This window comes from Ictalurus punctatus, chromosome 7 (assembly GCF_001660625.3).
Source record: "Ictalurus punctatus breed USDA103 chromosome 7, Coco_2.0, whole genome shotgun sequence".
In the NCBI taxonomy this organism is placed as follows: Eukaryota; Metazoa; Chordata; class Actinopteri; order Siluriformes; family Ictaluridae; genus Ictalurus; species Ictalurus punctatus.
In genome coordinates, this window is record NC_030422.2 from 21,923,436 (window position 1) to 21,945,921 (window position 22,486).

Below are 22,486 nucleotides of genomic sequence, written 5' to 3' on the forward strand. Positions count from 1 at the left end.
GGAGGGACATCCTTCACTACACAACACACGAGGACCACAAACACTACTTTATTCACTAAATAGTTAATAAAATATATAACCCGCACTGTTACCATGTAAAGACGCAAGAAACCCTCAAAGAAAACCGACACAAACACACAGAAGAACTAAATCTTTAAAAACACACGAACACACACGAATAGAGGAGGAGAAAATGCTAATGAAGTCGTACACTAACCAATCAGAAAAATACAACCTCACCTAAACTATATAAAGAAAAAACCTCTTAAAGGAAAAAAACACATTAATCTGACAAACTCCGCCACACATATTCACTAACCTTGGTCAGAGTATATCAGTATGAGATAGGTTTTAGACGACCTTAGACGACCTGGGACGACTGAGCAGCTCCGAAACGGCAAATCTTGGGGGTGTTTCCAGTATGCAGTAGTTAATACCTACCAAAAGTGGTGCAAGGAAGGACAACTGGTGAACCGGCGACAGGCATTTTCTAAATAAATGAACAGACTGAATTTAAAACTATTTAAAAGGAACAGATTATGTATTAAATGGTCAACATTTTAACAGATGACGGAAATATTGTTTTGGATTAAAGTAATAAATAATAGCTCGCCTCTTGGTGGCCAAATGAGGTATTGCAGGGGGGAAACCAGAAACGTGACGGTTGGCCAACATTAGTTTTCACAATTCACGGTACGCATTCTCACTTTATATTTTATACGGATATTTATTTGGTAAAGCGTAGGCATAATTTAGGCAATACTACAATCCATTAATTTAATAAATGTATCACAGGTTCTGGTATTCAGCGGTACACAGATGCACAATATGGGTCTTTTTGTTTGCAGTTTTAGCACTACTCCAAAACATGAAGACAGAAAGTGCAAAGCGTGCTTAAACTGCAAACATGAAGACTCATGTTGTGCACCTGTGCAATGTTTCAGCAACACATGCAATATGTTTTCAATCAAAATTTGCTCTGAGCCCTCTCAGTATTCTTGTAGCAGACAGGTTAGATTAAATAAGTGCACCAAAAAGAATAATGCATGGCCGAGGGCTTCCAGACTTTCCTGCAATAAATTCTTTACATTAAGGCTGACAAGCGATACTTTAGCTGACAAACAACGAGGAGGAACATCCTTCACTACACAACATGATGAGGACTGCAAGTACTGCAGCGGTTGTCTAATAGACACATAATCAAACACACAAGTAATTTGTGTTTATGCAAAAACAAAATTTTCATTAATATTTCAAAATGTATGAAATATTAATGAAAAACCTTTAAATAGTTCAGGCCTTAATGTAACATCTATTTGTGGTGTATGGTATTGCAGGGGGGAAAAAACCCTGAATGTTGAAACAAACTGCTTTTCTACATAATTTATCAATACATCAACATCAGAATAATATTTCAGAAATATCACACATATATACAAGTTATGTATACATTTACCAAACAGTTTCAAATTGCATATAATATGGTTAAACAAGTTTAACACAATGCTGGCCTTGTTGTGTTACAACCTTCTCATCTGGTTTTCCATACTGCACATTTTACCATACGTATTATTAATCAAACCAGATCTTTAACACTTGTTCACACATTGTTTTAAGAATTCTGTACATAAGTCTTCTCACTTAAGCTTATATTTAAGCCACCATCTAGCATTTTTTCCATATAAAAAAAAAAACGCATCTAAAACTATTAAAAGATGTTCTATAGATTTCATCTATACATGTTATTCCTGATAATTCTCTTATGTGAATTACTGTGATCTGTCTGGCTGTCAGGAACAATCAAAGCATCAACAGTGCAATCTCCTGCAGAAATTTGTGCTCTTATGATGGAAGTTAAATCTGATTCCATCAGGGCAGACACAACACCTCTATAATGATTTACACTAGCTTTAAATTGAATTCTACAAATCAACAATACATCTAAACCCAGTTTCAAATCAGACTCTGAGTAATTACTCCAACTACTAAAAAAAAGAAGCATATAATCGTTAGGTAAGTATTTGTAAAAAACAAACAAACAAAAAAAACAACAACAACAACAACAACAAAACAAACAAACAAAAAAACTTTGTGAAATATGCTGCATAGATGTGTAGAATGTTTATAGCTAATTTTACTTTACAAGTAATTCAGTAGTAATTAAAAAGACCTGCCCTGAGTTCTTTAAATAAACAATCTGTCCCAAGACACACCACAGGCTAATACTTGTAAGAACAGGAGGAGGTGGTCTTACCAGGGAAGGCAAGTTGAGGGGCAAGGAAAAGGCATCAGTATATCTCCCCAACTGACCACATACAGCTTTCAATCGACTTTGAGGTGAGGGACAGGAGAAGCTGAGAGAATTTAATGATTTAAGAGTCTGATGATTTGCTTCTTTATATTAACAAAAGAAACAGGAACTGCATAACTGTATAAGGCTATATACCTGAGACTTCAATAAGCAGGACAAAACTGAAGAAATTAGCAGTTATCATCCAAATATTTTCAGAAAGACATTGCAGAAAGGCTTGGCAGTTTTGGGGGGTATCTTTAAACACTGGAGTATTAACAAGGACTTACTTAAAGGAATTTCTTCTGGACAAACCAAAAGAACTAGAAGAGGACAACTAGACCCCATACCACACGGTGAGTGCTTGCAGAGGAGGAACATGATGAAGTGCAGACGATGGCCACCTATCTGATCTAATTCTCATGGAATGTGAAGTATTCGCACTACCAGGCCAGAGGATTTAGGAGTCAATTTCACTTACAAAGGTGAAATCATTTGAACAGATAAAAGTATTAAAATAAGTTGTAAACCTATATACTTTGGGCAAGTTAGTACAGGGGCCGAAAAAAAAAAATCACTATAAAACTGTCATATAGTCTACATAATGACATTAAGTTTGCAATCTGTAATCCTTCTGTAATGCCTTATAATGCTTCACTTTTGAAAATGACTGCCAATTAGTGCAATACACTAAGCTTTTAGTGAATGAAAATTGAAGTATGACAATGAGAAATATTATGACTTGATCTACAAAACAGGCAAAATTAATGTTATATTATCCATTGTTTATTATCCAAGTGTTGCAGGCCAAGTAAAATTTAGCATCAAAAATCAAAGGATTTCCCTCCCATTAAACCTCTCACAAATCATGTGAATGTTTATTTAAAAAAGAAAAAGAAAAATTCAATTGTGTGGTTCCCAGAAAGGCAGACCTGAACAGGAATGAAGATTAAAAAAACAGACAAACTACAGAATATTGTTTTTAGTTCAGATTGGCACTTCCTGCTACATACACTCTAAAAATGTGTGCCAACCTCCAACACACACAACAGCAGGAAATCCTTTGTACAGAATTTAAATATGGATCTTTAAATCTTCCTTACTTGTACTTTACTTCCTTAAAGTATCGCAGTACTCCTGCGTGTGTTTTTATTTTTATTTATCACTAAAGAAGATATATTTGTTCAGGACGTAAACCTCAGCCTGCCATTGAGTGACTGGCTGATGGTGTGCAGATATGGTCATGTCCCTTCCCTATTGACAATTTTTCATAATATTCCACTAGAAGACACTCCATCAGAAGTCAAATGCAATGCACCATGTGATACTATTTAAAAGATTAGCACTAAATTAACAGCCAGCATTAATTACAAATATTGCTCAGCCTACAAGGCACCCAAACAAGCAAGTCCATAATATTGTTTCAGTACAATAATGAACCAATTATTTTGTATGCTGCCAAAATCACTGCCATGAGAATCATATGATATTGGTGAGAACTGGTTGAGTTGATTGCTTTAATGAAGAACTGAAGAGGTCTTACCTGGATGAGCCAACTCTGGAGAATAATTTAGGAAAGTGAAAAGCAAAAACACTCTTCCTATATATGACTAGTGTATGTGCTTACGACAATCCTCTCACAATTCATTATTTCAACATTCAGAACACCAACAATTGCAAAGCAGCTTCCAGCCAAGCAAATTAGCTGTTATATCACTCAAGTTTAGCTTCACTGTTAAAAAACACATGCCTTCACTATGATGTCAATATAATAAAATTTGGTATACATTGCTAAATTGGATAAAATGCAAGTCACATTTGAATAGAACACTACTAGGAATACTGTACTGTCTTTCAGCATCTTGTCACCTCTCATTACTTGTCTCTCATATTATTGTCTTAACTAAACATTCTCTGCCGAGAATTCTGGACCAAAAACTCAAGTAAATACTCTGTAGACTAAGTTGTGGCTAACTCTGTAGACTAGTAAAGGCTACACAGCAGTATTAAAAAGTGAAGAATAATCTAAAATGCATTAATTTAGACAAAATACAAAAATGCTTAAATTATAATGGCTTATGCACAATTCAGTATATTAGACGGCACACACGCAGAAAAATTATAATGCTCAATATTACATCCTGCTTATAAATTTGAAAACTGCTTATTGGCTCAAAGAAGGAAGCTAGGCAAGATCTTATACCACTACACTGTACATTAAAGAAAGTCTACTTGTGATAAAAATATTACAAATAAATCCATGAATAACAGAAATTCCATTTACAGTTTCATACTCACTTTATCACCTTCTCATTTATAACCAATTTCCTCCACAAATAAGGGAAAGTATAAACAGATATTTCAGTGGTTATTTAAGGGAACCAATGCAAGAAAAATAGAGGGACAAACAGTCAAGTTCAGGTTTCAAGACGCCACAAGATCGACTAACTATCCATATTCAGCCAATACCAGTCATGCATCCTTAAAAAAAGGGGGGGGGGGGGGGGGGGGGGGTATTCATACTCTACAAAATGTCAATTTCTATCATTAAAAAATAAACTAAAAAATGGAAACTTCAATAATAATAGCAACTGCACTGATTCCTTCTATGCAGGTCACTATGAGTATGACTGGCACTCTAGAGAAGGGAGTTGTTCACCAGGCCCTTGACCTCTCTGAGGAGGTCCCACCAAATCACCACCAGGAGGTTCATCTCCAGCACAGCAGCACCCCAGACTACACATCTGCAGCTGGGACTCCTATCAACGGCCCTGGGGTGGTGGTGCCTCCTCCATATTCTGCACCAATAGCTGGAGGTGGTGAGGTTCCTCTTGAGCTGAGAGGCTCTCTGGACTGTTGGGCATGTTCAGTACTCATAACAGCCCAGAACCTGGTGATAGCCACTATTAACCTGTGCCTGGTTGCTCTGGTGTTCGGCCTGATCCTCACTCCTGTCATAGTTATGGTGGTATTTGGATTTCTGTGCCACTCCACTGTAAGTATTTAACAATATATCATGTGGCAGAAGACATTAGGATAAATAATAAGCATAACAATTCAAATGTATTTTAAAAAAGAATATTGTTGCAATATAATTACCTGAACTGAAAATGTGTGAAATTTAGATAATTATGCCCAATTACGACAAATTTTAACCACAGAAATTAGGATGTTGTGTGGTCTCTCTCCCCCTTTTGGTGCATAATCTCTTAATCTCTGGCATTTCTCAGAGCATTAAACAGAAGCATTAGTGAGGTCAGGAGAGTTCACATCATCCCAGGAGCCCACTGCAGACTCTTCAGGGGCTCCCATAAACAAGTGTTCCACTCTTAGATAGAAAAACAAGTAACCAAATAAGAGACATAATGTTTCAAACATCCATGTTCTTTGTGCTGGCTGAGTTCTTAACTCTTTCCACCTTAACATGACTGTTTACAAGAGTAAAACAGTAACATACTGTAGAACTTGCAACATTATCTTTGTAAGCTTGTATTTTGCCTTTAAAGTCAATAAAGTTCAACCTAGATATTATTTTTTTTCTCCGCTCTGGTTATCATAGCTTTATTATTGTCTCCTTACCATGGTGACCAATTAGTGGCTTCAGGACACCAGATTAGTGAAGGCATTAAGCAAAAAGAAAACCTTTTACCAAATGAGGGAAAGGCAGGCCACCAACAAGCTCTAACCTAAATTTACAACCTTTGCTGTACATTGAAAGCAGAAAGCTTAGATTTTTACAGACCTCTGAGAAGCCACCAATGTATTCCAGAATAAGGGTTTTAAAAACCAGAGGTTGTTTATAATATGGAAAACAAGGCAACACAAATCCTTGGTTTCTATAGGACATGCTTCAAGATGAGGGATCAAAATAGCAAGTAAGGAAGTTTATTCAAGTGTATTAAAGGATGAGCCTTTAGTAGAGTGCAAAATTACATAATGTCTACAAGGCCAAGTTGCATGCTCCACACCTCTGTCTCAAGTGTTTCTAGTCTCTCCCTTACTTACTCATTTATTTATCCTAAGTTTTCCCCTCTATGTTACACTGAGGTTTTGGTGTTTGAGATGGTGCTCCATTACCTTCTTCTGGTCCCACTCTGTTTATTTCCTTATTGCCTTTTTACTCAAATGCGCAAACGTTCTCATACGTGATGCCAATATATTTGCACATAATACTAAGGGGCAAACATCAAATATCAAAATGAAAGTCTCATGTTGTATATTTCAGTACTCAGTACTGACTTCTGTGTTACTGTGCCATGAGTGATTGAGTCATAAATAACAAAAAGTACCAGTAAATTTTTGGAAAAGGGATAGAAAGGGTGATTTTCTGCACAAAAAAAAACACAAGTCAAAGATTGGCAAAGAAATAGCATATTAAAAGAGAATGCATGTCAACCTGAAACCTTTTGAATTTTAGACAACATTCCTAGTAATATATTTTAGTTAGACACAATATTTTGTCCTTCAAACCATCACAGTATTCTATCTATCATCTACATTCTTTCCATTGCCAATACTTTAAAAAAAAAAAAAAAAAAAAAAAAAAGAAAGAAAATCAGACTTAAATGTGATGGCATATGTGTGGCGATTTCTTTACAGGTATGATGATTGACTTATCCAGCTTTCTGGTGTGCAACCAGAATTGCCAAATTGCACCGGATCAAAATCCACTTTTTAGGTTGACAAATTAAAGTGTAGCAAGACAGGATTACTACAAAGATTCAACCATAGTCTGATTTACAAGGGTCTTTGTGGCACCAACTCACAGGGGAAAAAAAAGCAAGCACAGCTGGGTTTGTAGAAGTCTTATCAGCTCACCCTGCATTCTCAGCTTAGCCTTCACTGTTCGTTTATCCCCTTCAGAGGGACATACCAAAGGAATTTTGGGGGGTGGTAATCAAGATTTCTCTCCCACTGTTACACTAAACCTCTTTACTCAGTCACAGAGTATCATTACAAATTATTGCGACATCCAAGTTCAGCTAAATTATACAGACACTAGATTCCCACGTTTACAGACACTTCCAATAAAAAATATATATTCCATTGAGACTTTTTTGTCACAACTGACTACAAATCTTCTGGTTAAAGAGGAAAGCCTAAATGTTAACTTAGAACTGCTTTGATGGGTGTTTATTGCACACACATGCACAGTGATGTCTTTTACAGCCAGTGTGTCAGGTTGCATGTAATAATGCAGCAGATATCTGAGCTCCATGTGTCTGTTCTTAGTCTGTCTGCACTTCAAAAGCACATTCTTTCAATAGCACCTCATCTCCTAACTTCTCCTCTGCAAACATTCTTCGTTATCTCCCCCCAGTCAAACGGCAAGCCCCACTACGCGCTGAACCTAATATAAATCCAAAATACAGCACAGTGTGATGTGGTGATGGCAGGAAAATATCAACCCATATATACGGTGTGATAAAGCTGCATGAATATCGCTAGCTAAGAAAAGGTTCAAATATTTGTAATATGTGTATATATAGACCTATATATGTGAATAACTAAAATAAATCATACCATGCTCTTCTTATGTGATGGATAATTGCATCTGATTGGTCTAAATCAGATGAAACATTTTGATGACATTTCCCCTGTTCAAGCTTAATCTGTCTTCTTCCCTTACATCGCCACGCTCTCTCTTCCTAAGGTGCATCCAGGTGGTACATCACCCTACTGTTCAGACCTGCTGAGTGACGGAGGCTGTGTGGCTTTGTTAATCGTGGGCTTCCTGCTCGTCACCCCACTGCTTGTTCTGGCATTGGCTGCCTACTGCAGACTGGCTCGTCACCTGCAGCTCAGCCTCTGTTTCATCCCTTACAGTCGCGCTGTCTACAAAAACCTGCCTGCCACATACCACCACGGCCTGGGAAGACGCTGCTGTGGACAAGACGCAGGTCAAGACAGAAAGAAGGGAAAAGTTTGGGTATGACAGTGGAACTCAATGATGGGTCTCAGCGAATTTTCCACTTGCCATGTGTTTAAGTAAAAAAACTACAATGGTTTCCTTCATAGCTATGTGTGGATCCTTGAAACATGTCAAATAAAACCTCTAACAAATTCTGTCAAAAGTCAACCAAATTATGCAATTATTTAGTATGCTTTCACTACCTGCCTAAAAATAGAAGCAAAGTGTGTTGAAAAGGAAAAATGAGAAAGGTAAACAAAATGAATCAAAAAGAAGAAAAGCAGGGTCATTGAAGGTCTATTTTCAAATCACCATCAGAGATACTTTATATACTCTCAAAAAATGAATTAATTTCCCTTACTTAATTTAACTGAAGAAAGATTTTACACCCAATTTACTTTAGTTGATTCAAAATAAACCAGTTTAGTTGGGTCAACACAGTTTAGTTGGTTAAGGTCAAATTCATTTACTCTAATATGTTTAATTAACTTTATTACATTTGTCAGACAAAATTTTCTTATGTTGGACCAACGTATTTTTTTTTTATTAATTGACTGAGGTTTAATTAATTTTCTTATGTTTAAACAAGCAGTTTCATTCATCATTATACACAATGTATATAATGAACAAATAAGAAAAGACTGTTGTCAGTACTGATTAGCATAAATCACTGAGTGACCACAGCCTAAACACAAGCGCCACCCTTCAGTACAATGATAACCACAAAATTCAAAAACATTACGGAAATGCCTTCAAATGTCCAACATACCTGTACGTTTAACACTAACATGTCTTTCCCTTTACTGAAAAACACTTAAGCCCTAAATTTACTCTCCTAATGCAGTCCCTTGTAAAGCATGCTGGGAACTACAGAGCCACTGCCCAGTTAGTTATGTCAACAAAAATGATTCATGTAATTTTAACACAGATGAATTAAGTAAACTCCAGTTATAAATATATTAGGTGGATTGAAGACAATGAATTTAAGTTTGAACAAAATGTTCAAAAATCATGTTACTTTAGTTCATACTAATTAATTAAATTGAACAAGAGGCAAAAAAAAAAAACAGCATTTTTTGAATGTATAACAAATAGATCACATATTTTCTATTTTGTATTCAAACATACTCATGTACACTAACGCTGATCAATAAACCAGGGTTGTTTCTGAGCTATCAGTAATTTACAAGTTAATATTTAAAGCCAACAAGACTTTTGTAAATTTGTACTTTTCTCATAAAAACATTGGATTTATTTTTCTAACTAAAGCTGGACTATATGTTGTATGCATTTATCACCCCATAAATTCTAGCCTTAAAAATAAAACATTTTATATGTAAATGTCCCTTTTACTCCTATTAAAATTGAAATATTAATTTCTGGATAGTTAACTATTTGATCCTGTCTACCTGCTATCTGTTGTTATCCTCTGCATTCATGTAGCCTAGCATTTCGATAAGATGTTTTTTCTCCTGGACAATACATAAACTGACCTGGAAAATCAGGCAGTTTGCTGCAGGGCAGAAGAATTTTCACCAAAGTTTTTCTTACACTCAATTTTACATGTTTACAAAAGGGTTAACCTCAAAATCAGGACTTATATGTTATGACGTTTACAGTGAATTTCTTTCAAATCTTGAATAGACCATCATTCAGTGTAGTCATGTATTACTATTTATAAATAATCTTTTTGTTGATTTGTGTTCTGAAAATCTAATTTAGTTTTCAGAACAATGTATATGTATATATACACCATTGATACAAATAATTACTAAATAATTACTAAATAATTACTAAATAACCACAGTTATCCAACAAAAGACACACAAGCAACCTAAAAGCTTTGTCACATGCACTCACATATACTAAGCAAACTCATCTGATTCACAAATTGCTTTTTTTTAAGCCCACATCATGTCTAGGTCACCCACACTGCTTAACCTTACTAAATGTGTGCTTGAATGCAGTGTGTATTTGCATGCTTGTGCTGAAGGCAGGACAAATGAAGGATTAGACTAACACTTGCAAAGTTACGAACTTTTACATGCTTGAAACATAGCTTTAATAGGAGTCTGCAAATAAAGCTTACCCATTATAAAACCATAGGAGTAGCTTATATCTGATGGAATAAAAAACAGAGAGTCAAAACCACTGTGATCTGCTTGTAAAGTCACCTCATGGAGCAATCTGTTCATCATTTGCAGCAGGGGGAGTTATCTTCCCTTCTTTCTATTTTACACACGCGCGCACACACACACACACACACACACACACACACACACACACACACACACACACACACACACACACAAGTGTGTACAATATTTATCTACATATCTAGGGAGTATCAGTGTTTAACCTCTGAATAAATGTGCAGGGTTTTTGTGTGCACATGGTTACTGCTTGCTTAAAAACATTAAAAACATAATTGTTCTTACCAACACAAGCTGCAGACCCACAAGTTCATGTGGACATCCTTAATGGACATCCTTCAGAAGTTATATTAAAAATAAATAATAATAAAAAAATTCAAAATTCTTCTAACTGCAAATTAAGTAGAGATAAAGAGGCAAGGTTAAATATCAGCTTTGTAATTAGTCATTCATAAATCGTAATAAAGAATAAATAAATAATAAATAACATATAGGCCTACTTTATCAACACAGTCAGCCTCTACTCCTACTCGTTAACGTTATAAAACAGCCTCGTTTATTTAGTTATCTGTAGATTATAATGTGGATTTACTTAAAACCAACATTTTTTTCTTGTTTATATCTTTCGGGGTTTTTTGCATTGAGCCTAAAACATCATTATAAACTTGGATTACATGCACAAACTACTATAAAAGATGATTTCGCAAAGCAAAATGGATGCCTCGCTGACATCACCTACTACTCAAGTCGCTTGGAGGTTTGGAGGGCAGGCGCAATCTCTAAGAGGTCAAAGGTTATGTTTGAAATTTGTTTGTGGTCAAAAATTATTATTAATCAAAGAGAAGTGAAATACTTGTTATACTAGTTTGTTGTACTGGTTTGAACCTAATATTATTAGGCTATATTATATTGAATAAAAAGATGGAGTACATTTCACCCTCTTTCTATGTATTTTAAAATTCACATTGAAAACAATTTAATTCTCAGTGGATTTTTGTCATTATCAGTGACAGCATTTTCCTTCAAGAACGTTTAGCAAAATGTATAATCAATTATATGGGATAATTATATGCAAGGGGTGAGTTACCTCCCTGAAATGATTTTTTGCAGGGGTGTCTGAAGATGGGAGAGTCAGATAAGTCCAAATATCTTGAAGCCAAGGCTGGTGCCTCTCTAGACCTTTTATGGTATGTCATATTTATTAAATAATGTGTGTGTGTGTGTGTGTGTGTGTGTGTGTGTGTGTGTGTGTGTGTGTGTGTGTGTGTGTGTGTGTGTGTGTGTGTCTGTATCTGTATTATTAGAAGCAGGATATTGATTATTGATGATATAAGATTAATTCACCAGCAGTATTAACAAAGAGGTGTGTGCAAGTGAAGCTGAAACTGAGTATGAAATGTTGACCCACATATTGGCGATAATATTAGAGTATTTAGAAATCCACCCTGACCTGACATTTCTAATAGGTATTTTCATTTAGTCATTTATAGAGCCTGTAAATCTATACAGAGTGTGCAGTGCAGTTTGGTGTATTGGATTCCCCTGTCTGGGAGACACAGATCCCCTTTCTGGAGAAGCAGCTCTAGGTAGTAGAGACTAATTGGAGTCTAATTGGTTCAAAATTTTCACAGATCTAGTTTGCCTTTCATCTACTTCTGAAGTATAACTTACAACTTGGCTATTGATCTGCTAAACTATGTCGATAGACAGTCTTTGCTGTTGTACAGAGTTCAGTGAAGATGTATGAAAGTGCATGAACATGGAGGCTGTACTTCAAGAAAAAGAAAAGCTCAGCCTCACACAAAGTCATTTTGCTTGTGAAATTCCTCAGCTTACTGATTTAGTAAATGAGAGTGGCATTTATGGAAAAACAGACTTTCATCCAAGAGAAACAATTGAAGGAACTCTACCCAATTCTCTGGACTGCAACTTACTGTAGCATACATTGTCCCTATAATTGTGGCTTGAGAAGAAAGGGGAATTTCGAAGGAATTTATATGTTATATTTAGAATTTAAAGTTATCTAAGGTTAGCAGTAGACTGGGAATGACTCATGAACAATAATAAGTGTAATTTGGGATATTAGCATGGAAACATAAAATGCTTATATCATTATTCAATTAAGAAGGCAGCAGGTAAACTACAATGGAGTGCCCTGATTTAGTTCAGTGAAAAGCAGAACAGAAGTTGTGTAAATCTACTTTTACATATTTAGTGTTTCTTAAATGTGCTCACTCTATTTTTAAAACCAACTGCTAAAATTAATTATAACCCTTGCTTTACAACTGTTTGATTTTAATTTAGTGGTCACTGATTTATTTGTTCTTTAAATTCCTTATATATTTAAATGTCCCTATTAAATGTCATATTAAAAATCCCTTCTTCAGGGGCAAATCTTTATCTGTTTGAATAAAATAATAATCCAAAGTTAACAAGATGTTTTTACCTTGCAACTGTGTTTCCTGAAGGTTTAAACAAGGACTGCAAAGCCTTGATATTGCCTTGGGCCATACACATAAATAAATAAATAAATAAATAAATAAATAAATAAATAAACATAATAAGCTTAGTAGGCAATATGAATACAATATGATATGCAGATGTAAGAGTTCAGCCATGCTAATGGAATAAATACTGGAAGAATGTGCACATATACAATATATGCAGAACAGACAGATTTTAAACTGATCAGACAACAGCTTTTTATTTAATTTAATTTATTGTTTTACCAGAAAATGACACACTATGGGCACCCCCCTTTAGTTTAGCACTGGAAACATCCACACCCCACAGAGAACTGAAGCACTACAAACCCAAATGAGTCATTCTGGATTAGTGATGCACTCATGAGTTAACCAGAGGAAGGAAGGATGAGGAGGAGAAGCGTTTTATGTTCAGAGATAAAGAGCTATGACTTAAAACTTGATCTTGGCCCTTGATAGTTTGCATAAAACATTCTTGTTTTCTACTGAAAAAATACTGTGCTGTGAAAAAGTATTTGCCCCATCCTGATTTCTTATGTGTTTGCGTCTCATACTAAATTGTTTCAGAAATTAAAACAAAATCTAAGAAAAAAACAAAGGGCAACCTGAGTAAACATAAAATACATTTTAAGTGATAATTTTATTTATTGAAGCAAAAAAGTTATCCAATACCTTCTGGGCCTGTGTGAAAATGTATTTGCCCCCATAGTTACTAGTTCCCCAAATCTATGAAACTGCATTCATAATGGGGTTCATCTGGACTAGATACAACTACACCTGATTACTGCAAAACCCTGTTCAATCAAATCAACACTTAAATATAACTTTTCAACAGCATTAAGTTGGTTAAAAGGTCTTGCCCAGTAACACACTATACCAAAATTGAAAGAAATTCCAGAAATGATGAGGAGTAGTGAACCTTCCCAGAAGTGGAAGTGCCCTCCAAGAGCACACCAACTACTCATCCATGAAGTCACAAAAGAGCCAAGGACAACATCAAAGGACCTACAGGCCTCTCTTGCATCAATAAAGGTCACTGTTCATGACTCCACTATCAGAAAGACACCGGGCAAAATGGCATCCATGGAAGCGAGGCAAGGCGAAAAACACTGCTTACCCAGAAGAACATTAAGGCTCATTTGAATTTTGCCAAAACACACCTTAATGATCCTCAAACCTTTTGAGAGAATGTTCTGTGGACTGATGAGTCGAAAGTGGAACTGTTTGAAAGACAGGGGTACCGTTACATCACACCAAATTCCACAAAAAAACATCATACGTATGGTCAAGCATGGTGGTGGGAGTGTGATGGTGTGGAGATGTTTTGCTTCTTCAGGGCCTGGACAACTTGCAATAATTGAGGAAACATAAATTCTGCTCTTTACCAGAAAATCCTAAAGGAGAATGCCCTGTCTTCATTCCGTAAGTTGAAACTCATGCGCAACTGGATTATGCAGGAAGACAATGATCATAAGAGCATAGGAGTAAGTCCTAGTCCTAGAGATAAGTGAAAGACTGACCTCGAGATATCAGAAATGTTTGGTTGCAGTTATTGTTGCTAAAGGTGGCACAACCAGATTTTAAGTTTAAGGGACAATTAGTTTTTCACATTGGTGATAGGTGTTGGGTAACTTTTTTGTGTGTCAATAAAAAATTAATAAATAAAAACTGTATTGTGTGTTTATTCAAGTTATTTGGTTTGAAGATCTAAAACTGTTTAGTATGAGACATACACACCAACAGAAGAACTCGGTATGCATTACTTTATTTGTTGAAGTATCTTATTAATACCATTTAAGAACATTCCTGCATGGACATTTTTGTTTCTAACACACACACACACACACACACACACACACACACACACACACACACACACACACACACACAAACACACACACAGAATGATCACAGACACTGTATTTCCAATTAAAAGAAATTAATTTAATTTTAATTTATATAAAATAAGTCTTGTCTTTGCCCAGCAAAAGAACTTTAGATTTGACAAAGTCAATAATATCTTCATCCACAGCATCAACCTTTACATTTATTCTGTCTGGCTTATTTGAGTCCTTGGCCTGCTTGGACTCTTAGACTATCAACACCATCAACAAAATATACGTTTCCTTCAATCAAAATTATAGGTTATTACCAAATCCAGGATTCAAGACAGCATTTATAGTAGTGTTACTAAATAAACAGGCTCCAGGCCTTTTTAGATTAGTAGGGCAAAAGAATTGTTAATGTGTAAGTAACTAGAAAATAATATGTTTAGGCTGTCATTCTCACATACACTAAGTAGGAGAACATGACAACCATTGACTTACTAAGATACAGCCAAGCAAAAAAATTGTTCCCTTACTCAAAAAGAAAAAGAAAACAAACTGGTCTATACCAAATATGAATTCAAATATGAAAAACTCCCATAAGCATAACGTTTCCTACTTGCACAGACGTTCTTCCACTTTACAGACAAAATGATCAAATTTCACATTATCTCAATCAAACTCTCTTTCTTTATCCGTCTCAAACATACACATCATTTCATCACACTTTTCCTGTCCATCACTTCGCATTTCTAGATCTCAACCTTTTTTTGAAAAATTATATTCATTTCTTACCCAACTTTACTTGTACATCCAAACTCCTAATACACACCTCCACAAACCATTTACATTACTTTAGAAATTACAGTCTACTGAACTGAAATATTTCTCATAGTTATGTTACTCCAAGAAGCAACTGTAGATTATTTGCAGTTTACTGATGATTAACAGTAGTATTAATTTAATAATGGTATTCTTTCCATTTTTTGATCGTTGTATCATAAAGTAATATTTCAACAATTGTTTGTTCTTTTTTTAATGTACTGTCCCTGTCATTTGTCCACAGATTAAAAAAAAAAAAAAAAACAGAGAGAAAGAGAACACTAAGCCAGCCAGATAAATAATAAAATAGAAAATTATGATAATTAATAAAAGTCAGCACATCTAGTGCAGGAGAAAAGCATTTCTGGAAGGCATTTGTCTGTTTTTAAGTATATATGCTTTCCAGGAATGCAACACTCCACCTCATTTTGTAAAACTGGGATAAAAGTTTAGTAGTTTCCATGCCTTTCTCTTTAAATTGAACAATTTTGTAAGCCTTTGTCCATAGCAGAAGTTACAAAGTGCTAACTGGGAATTATCGGAGTATAATCAACCTCATTGGAATACTAGAAAACATTATATCAGACCCTAAAACTTGCCAGGGTACAATAGGACATTGTGAATTAATGGGTGACTATTGTATTAGATCCTTCAGGAGGGCTGCAGCATGGCTGGTCCAGTCTGGCATGGGTCAGCCAGGACTTTATAGCGGATCTTGGTGTTGGTAACAGCACCATGCTTCTGCCTCAGATGTAGCCTCAGCTGGCTCTTATGACGGAAACGCAGATCACACTTCTCACACTGGCACAGATGGATGGAAGGAAACAACGGACAAATAACGACATTAGATTTATTATGCTATTATATTTGTATTTCCTTAGTAACCTCATACAATAGCTGATCATTTTACAAATAGTGCAACACAGGAACATTTTACAGACCTTTTTGTTTTAAGTGTGACTCTGAGTTTATGTTAGGTAATACTCACACTGTATGGTTTCTCCCCTGTGTGAATACGCAGGTGGCTCTTCAAAGTCTGCAGGTGACGGAAACGTGTTCCACAGGTGTGACATGGATATGGCTTCTCCCCAGTGTGGATCAGAACATGGGCACGCAGGTGAGCCACCTACACACATACACACACAACTGTAAGTGATCTGGACATATACTGTATGCCTAGTACAAGTTTTAAAAAGAATCTCTATGGATTTGTGCATGACTTCTCGCTCATGTAATGTTTCTGTATGCACATCATGGCAACAATGCTTTAATAATGATTTTATTGAGATTTTTTTTATTTATATAATGCACTATTTGAGTATTTAAACATTATTGGAATACTAGAAGATATTATACCACACCCTAAAACTTGCTCGGGTACAGTAGGACATTGTGAATATGTCAGTCATATATGTATATCATGATAATTAGCTTCCACTATATCAAATAGTGCACTGGCCTGCCTGCTGTAGCACACTTACTTCATTGAAAGCTTGGCAATTAAGTAATACCAGTACCAGTATAAATATTACCAAATTAGCATATATTAAATATGTATCTATATTACAGTTTTTGTGTACATTACCTGGACAAATCGAGCACCACAGGTGTCACAGCGATACGGCTTCTCTCCTGAGTGAATGCGGGAGTGGGTCTTCAAATTGGCTGGACGATTAAACTGCGCCCCACAGACGTTACAGCGGTATGGCTTTTCTCCTATAGAATCAGGACAGCTTAAATTAACAATTGACAATTATCTCCTGTAAGTCACTCTGTATAAGGGCATCTGCTAAATGCCATAAATGTAACTGTACAATTCAATGTGACTTTAGAATACTGTTTTTCACATTGAGCTTGTCTGAGAAGTAAAACACCTTACCTGAACAGGTAGGCTTAATGCTCCCTTGATTTCCTGAATAACAAATCACTGGGGAGTGATTTTCAAGCTTGACTGGAAGCTTCCCAAATAGATGGGCATTCTGTTTGGCACCATCTAACACAGGAGGACATGGGCGCTGATACAGAGAGCAGAGGTCTAGGGACAAAGACACATCCCATACAATGTTATTTTTAAACATTTTACATGAACACAATGAACTGTACATAATCAATGCACCCATGACAAAATTATTTTTAGTTGCAGTTTAGCAAGCTTTTTTTTTTTTTTTTTACATTTAGAAATAAGGACTGTTCTGACCTCTAGTATCCAGGGCAACAGCTGCTGGCGGTCCCTTGTAAGTGTCTGCTGTGTGTGGTGAAAGTCCATGGTAAGCTGTGAAGGGCGTTTGTCTAAAAAAAATTGGTTTGTCAAAATATATATTTTCTCTTTTGCATCTTATTATTATCTTGTTATGAGCAACAACATAGAATCTTATTGCATTTATTTTTCATTTATCAAATATTCCCATATGGGATTCTGACATTACATCTATTAAAGATGATCATAATATAAATATGAATAGATGTGTTGTAAATTCCATCACTTAATTGAACCTACATATCATTCAGTCCATGTCCAGCAGTTGACCATGCCTCATCGGACAGTTTGGGTGTTATGTCTGCCCTATCACTAGAGGAGGAGTGGTCAAAAGTTGGTGGCTCCTCCCCTGGACCTTCCTCTTTAATGGGTGTAGCACAGAGAGGGTTCAGGACAATATATTTGTATTTCTTCCAGTTACAGGCCTTAGGGTCAGGAGTAGGTCTGGATTCAGAACGTTGCTGTAAAGAAACACACACACACACACACACACACACACACACACACACACACACACACACACACACACACACACACACACATTAACATACCTTACCATAGCTACCCATAGGAAATATTTGGCTAAATACATGAGCTACTCACAGTAAATACAGGGCTACATATAAACACTCACACACAACGTCAACATACCTTCAGTTTAGGGGAAAGATTACAACCGCTGGACTCAGCCGGTGAGTTAGGGTGACCTCTGGACTGACAGGGACTGCCTGGAGTGTTTGGAGATAGGGCTGATGATTCAGAGCTGGAAGCAGGACTTTGGCATTTCACTGGCTCTACTGAGGCTGAGCTCTCTCCAGGAACTCTACATAGGAGCCAACAGTATGTGTTGATAATTATAATCAGAGTTGGGTGTAACGTGTTACTAATGACTTTTTCTGATAACACAGTGATGTAATGCATTACATTTTATATTTATGTAATTTGATTACAGTTATTGATGTCAATAAAATTACGTTACTGCATTACAAATTTATTGTTAAGAAAACAATATTAAGTAAAATGTATTTTTAAAATAAATCATGTTTTGCCCTGAAGATTTTTATCTTCAGCCCCGAGTAATTCTCCACTTGGAGCGGTTTGTCACCACATAACTGAACGTCAGTAAAAGAAGACTGCCTGTTATTTTTATCTTCAGTGAATGGAGGTGAGACCAATCAGACAGGGTTTATATGTGGAAACACTCGTGTCTTATTGCAGGGGTTCCCAAACTTTTCCAGGACAAGGCCCCCCCAAATGGCATTAACATTTGACCGAGGCCCCCCTTTTGCAAGATATCTTTAAAACACATTAAAAATACAGAGTTCTGAATATATCCCCCCCTTTTTTTTAAATTAATAATTACATCTTACATCTTTACATTACATTAGGAATTGATTGTGTGTATGTGTGTGGTTGTCTGAGAGTGAGAAATAGAAAACATACATTTATTTATTTTTCACACCAAATTGTTGAGGCCCCCCGGGCGCCCCCTGGCGGTCACCAAGGGGGCCGCAGCCCCCACTTTGAAAATCACTGTTTTGTTGGATGACAGTCTCAGTTCTGCCAAACGCTAGCTCACACAATCCTGTGCCTCCCCTTGGTTAGCGACACCAAACTAGCCTAGTTTTATATTTTATCGGTCTGGTAGTCCTACAAACAGTGACAACACCTGAGGCAAGTTTTATGATAAATCCAACTTTTTCTGATCATGTCACACGTGCTAAAATTACTGAAAGAACTATGAGTTTCACTTAGTTTTGTAGTTTTGATAGGTTTTTAAAGTAACGTGAAAGTAAAGTAATTAGTAATCTGATTAATTTTTACATGCAGTAATCATTAATGTAATCAGATTTTCGTTTTAAAAGTAGTAATTAGTAATCTGTAGTGGATTACTTTTTTGAGTAACTTACCCAACACTGAGTATAATATACCAAATGTGAACTACAGGATGTTATTATTGATTGTTCATATAGTTCAACCATTTCACCTGCTATCTCACCCTTTCCCCCTTTCTCCCTTTCTCACCTGGCTCGGGCAGGGCGGGGCTCCTCCGTGTCCACTGCAGGTCTGGAAGGGGAGGAAGAGAAAAAGGGATGGGCTGGAGTTGATCTGCCACCAGGGCTCACTGCGAAACTCACATAGGTGTTTCTGGTTGCCAGGTCCACCAGAGGAGGGCTTACACAGACTTTTTCACTGCAAGGGACAGAATGATTCAGCTTTCCATAGTCTACAGCAAACAGTGTAACTAAGACATGAGAATGCCACCATGTAATTTACATGTGGCAATGATATGCACTGCAGTGCTTTATGGATCACTAAAAACATACATATCTTCTCCAAGCTTCACCATTATTGAGTACAATTTACCAAAAAGAAAAAGTATTATTTTTGGTATGCTGTTCTGACCAACTGTAAGCTCTCTGCATCTATCTCCAAGTCTCACCTCTTCTGTAAAAATGCTCTGCAGGTGTCAGCAACATGCTCCATCTGCAGGTAGGTGGCAGCGGCGAGCACACCGGGCGCAGTGCCAGGGCTGAGAGGAAGGCGGGAGGTGTACATGAAGTCCAGCAGCAATGCCACACTGCCCACATCTAGGCCCTCTGGCAGAGACAGGGAAACCCCTCGTTCTCCCACAGCACTGGTCTTGTGGCGGGAGAACAAGGAATAGAAGAAGCCACTGAAAAGAAAGAGACACAAGGCAATAAGACACACACACACACACACACACACACACACACACACACACACACAATAAATCATATGATCATAGGTGAGAAAGACACTAAACGTACTTGATCACCTCAGAGATTGAAAAGAAGCATGGGGGAAAATCAGTATAGATAAACGAGCCTGGATTTCAGGATTTGAGATTCAAATATATCAAATATATATTTCACTATATCAAATAAAGAAAAAATCTAAAGAGCTTTACGATGTTAGAAACACATTTAGAAAGTAAGCTACACAGATTTCCTTCAAAAAACATCAGAAACCTGGGGTGAAAATGATTATGGAAACATGCCAGATATAAATGGCCTCTGGAGAGTAAAGAATGACATAACCATCTTCAAACAATAAGGCGTTTTGCTGAAAACAGGATCAGCAGAGGAAGGAGGGTGGGAAAGGGAAGAAGGATGGGAGGGAAGATGAGAGGAAGCAAATGGCCCATGTGTCCTGCAAACTGACCTGCATGCTATGAGCACTGCACAGTGGGCGTGCAGCCGGGCACTGCCCACCAGAAGTGTGGCATCAGTCAAGATGTTGCGATGCCGTAGTTCATTTAAATTGAGCAGAACATCATTGGAGTGGCGTGTGAATTCCTTTACATATCCCTGCACCTCCACCACCAAGTCACGTCTTGTGGAGCCCTGACGATCTTCCATAGCCAGCTGCATTTTGCTCATTGTCTAATAGAGGAAAACAAGTATATAATCTCCATTTATAACACATTGCTTATACAGTTTTGCACATTTCCAGAGAATAAAAAAAAATGTTATCTTGACTTTCTTACCCTGTGAGAAGAGAAAAATCTAGATGGATCTGTTTGGGGAGACCAGCTCCCTACTCGTACCTACAAATAGAGACGATTCATTGAATCTCAAATCAGATCATTCCCTAATCCAGGTATCTCGAACAACAAGATGGAACTCTTTAATACCATAATTTTTTTTTAAAAAACTCTGTTATATATAAATTGAATGTGAGATTGATGTGAAACTGGTGACAATGAAGTCAATCACTCATTAAAAGCTTAGAAAGCCCCATGGATTCCACAGGAAAAACAAACAAACTGCAAAGCATATCATGAAATAAACCAATACTGAACAATTATGCAGGATTCAGCACACTCATGCACAGGTTCTGAAAGCAGCAAGCAATGGCTCTCCACACATGAAGGGCCCTTAAAATATTTCACTGAAGCTTCATGTGCTGTAAAAGCACAAAATTACCCTTTAATCTTCAAAATAAAACAAAAAAACTTTCACTTCGTTTAACATGCTTTCTAAGGAGTGTTCTGGATTCAAAAAATACCCATGAAACTACACAAATCCAAGATATTTAAAATAAATAAATACATTTAAAGTACGTTCATATTAAACTCACCCCGACCAGCAGGGACGAGAACGCAGCCCACCGTGTCTGTGTGACCCCTCTCTACCACTGTCAATCCAATCCACACACACAGACTTCTGTGCTCTCTTCTCAGATGTTTATTACAACTGGCCAGGGCAACTGGAGGGAGGAGATCCTTTATAATGTAATGCAGGAAGTTCCATGCGGCTGGGCTGCTCATTTCCTGTGTTGGTAGAAGACATTCTATTTACACTGTCCTGGGAACAGCTTCCCAAACCTTACATGCTGATTTTAAACCATGACAATAGATTCATTAAAACTGGCCTCAAATCAGGGCAAAAACTTCATACCTTCCTGGATCTTTGTTTCCTTTTCCCTAGGCAGCCCACGCGTGCAGTGGAAGATCCACAGGAAAAGAAACCAGACCCCAACATTTATAAGGTATTTATAGTTGTTTATTGGAGTCTTTTCTGTTTTACCTGCCTCCAATGTAAAGTGATGGCAGGAAAAGAGGGTTGTCTGTTTTGGATCTGTAGCCTACCTGTTTATTTGTGTGGGTGGGTTTATGCAGAAAATGTGTTAGAGTGTGTGAGCGGCTGAACAGCAGGGTGTATGAGTGCGTGCCTGTGTGCTTGTGCGTGGGCACACATGCATTGTCAATGGGTCATAG

At 36.8% G+C, this 22,486-nt stretch overlaps 2 protein-coding genes across 2 annotated transcripts; one reads left to right on the top strand and one right to left on the bottom strand.

Annotated features, from left to right (window-relative positions):
• The first annotated feature begins 2,084 nt into the window (after window positions 1–2,084).
• Window positions 2,085–9,536, top strand: tmem88b (transmembrane protein 88 b). The gene is made up of 3 exons (XM_017471461.3): window positions 2,085–2,646; window positions 4,905–5,285; window positions 7,944–9,536. The coding sequence occupies exons 2-3, from the start codon at window positions 4,911–4,913 to the stop codon at window positions 8,223–8,225; spliced, it is 657 nt and encodes a 218-aa protein (XP_017326950.1). The 5' UTR covers window positions 2,085–2,646; window positions 4,905–4,910; the 3' UTR covers window positions 8,226–9,536.
• Window positions 9,537–14,759: 5,223 nt separating this feature from the next.
• Window positions 14,760–21,989, bottom strand: bcl6b (BCL6B transcription repressor). Its single transcript, XM_017471986.3, has 12 exons — window positions 21,847–21,989; window positions 21,254–21,313; window positions 20,929–21,149; window positions 20,186–20,419; window positions 19,768–19,935; window positions 18,394–18,565; window positions 17,983–18,203; window positions 17,683–17,774; window positions 17,365–17,520; window positions 17,071–17,201; window positions 16,474–16,611; window positions 14,760–16,286 (listed from the first exon to the last, which is right to left on the bottom strand). The coding sequence occupies exons 3-12, from the start codon at window positions 21,144–21,146 to the stop codon at window positions 16,137–16,139; spliced, it is 1,680 nt and encodes a 559-aa protein (XP_017327475.1). The 5' UTR covers window positions 21,147–21,149; window positions 21,254–21,313; window positions 21,847–21,989; the 3' UTR covers window positions 14,760–16,136.
• Window positions 21,990–22,486: the final 497 nt, after the last annotated feature.

Coding starts and splice junctions, on each gene's coding strand:
- tmem88b (XM_017471461.3), top strand. CDS start 4,911: ATGAGTATGACTGGCACTCTAGAGAAGGGAGTTGTTCACCAGGCCCTT. Junction 5,286..7,943: donor GATTTCTGTGCCACTCCACT/GTAAGTATTTAA, acceptor TCTCTTCCTAAG/GTGCATCCAGGTGGTACATC.
- bcl6b (XM_017471986.3), bottom strand. CDS start 21,146: ATGAGCAAAATGCAGCTGGCTATGGAAGATCGTCAGGGCTCCACAAGA. Junction 16,612..17,070: donor GTGGTGCTCGATTTGTCCAG/GTAATGTACACA, acceptor GTATGTGTGTAG/GTGGCTCACCTGCGTGCCCA. Junction 16,287..16,473: donor CAGGGGAGAAACCATACAGT/GTGAGTATTACC, acceptor CATCTGTGCCAG/TGTGAGAAGTGTGATCTGCG.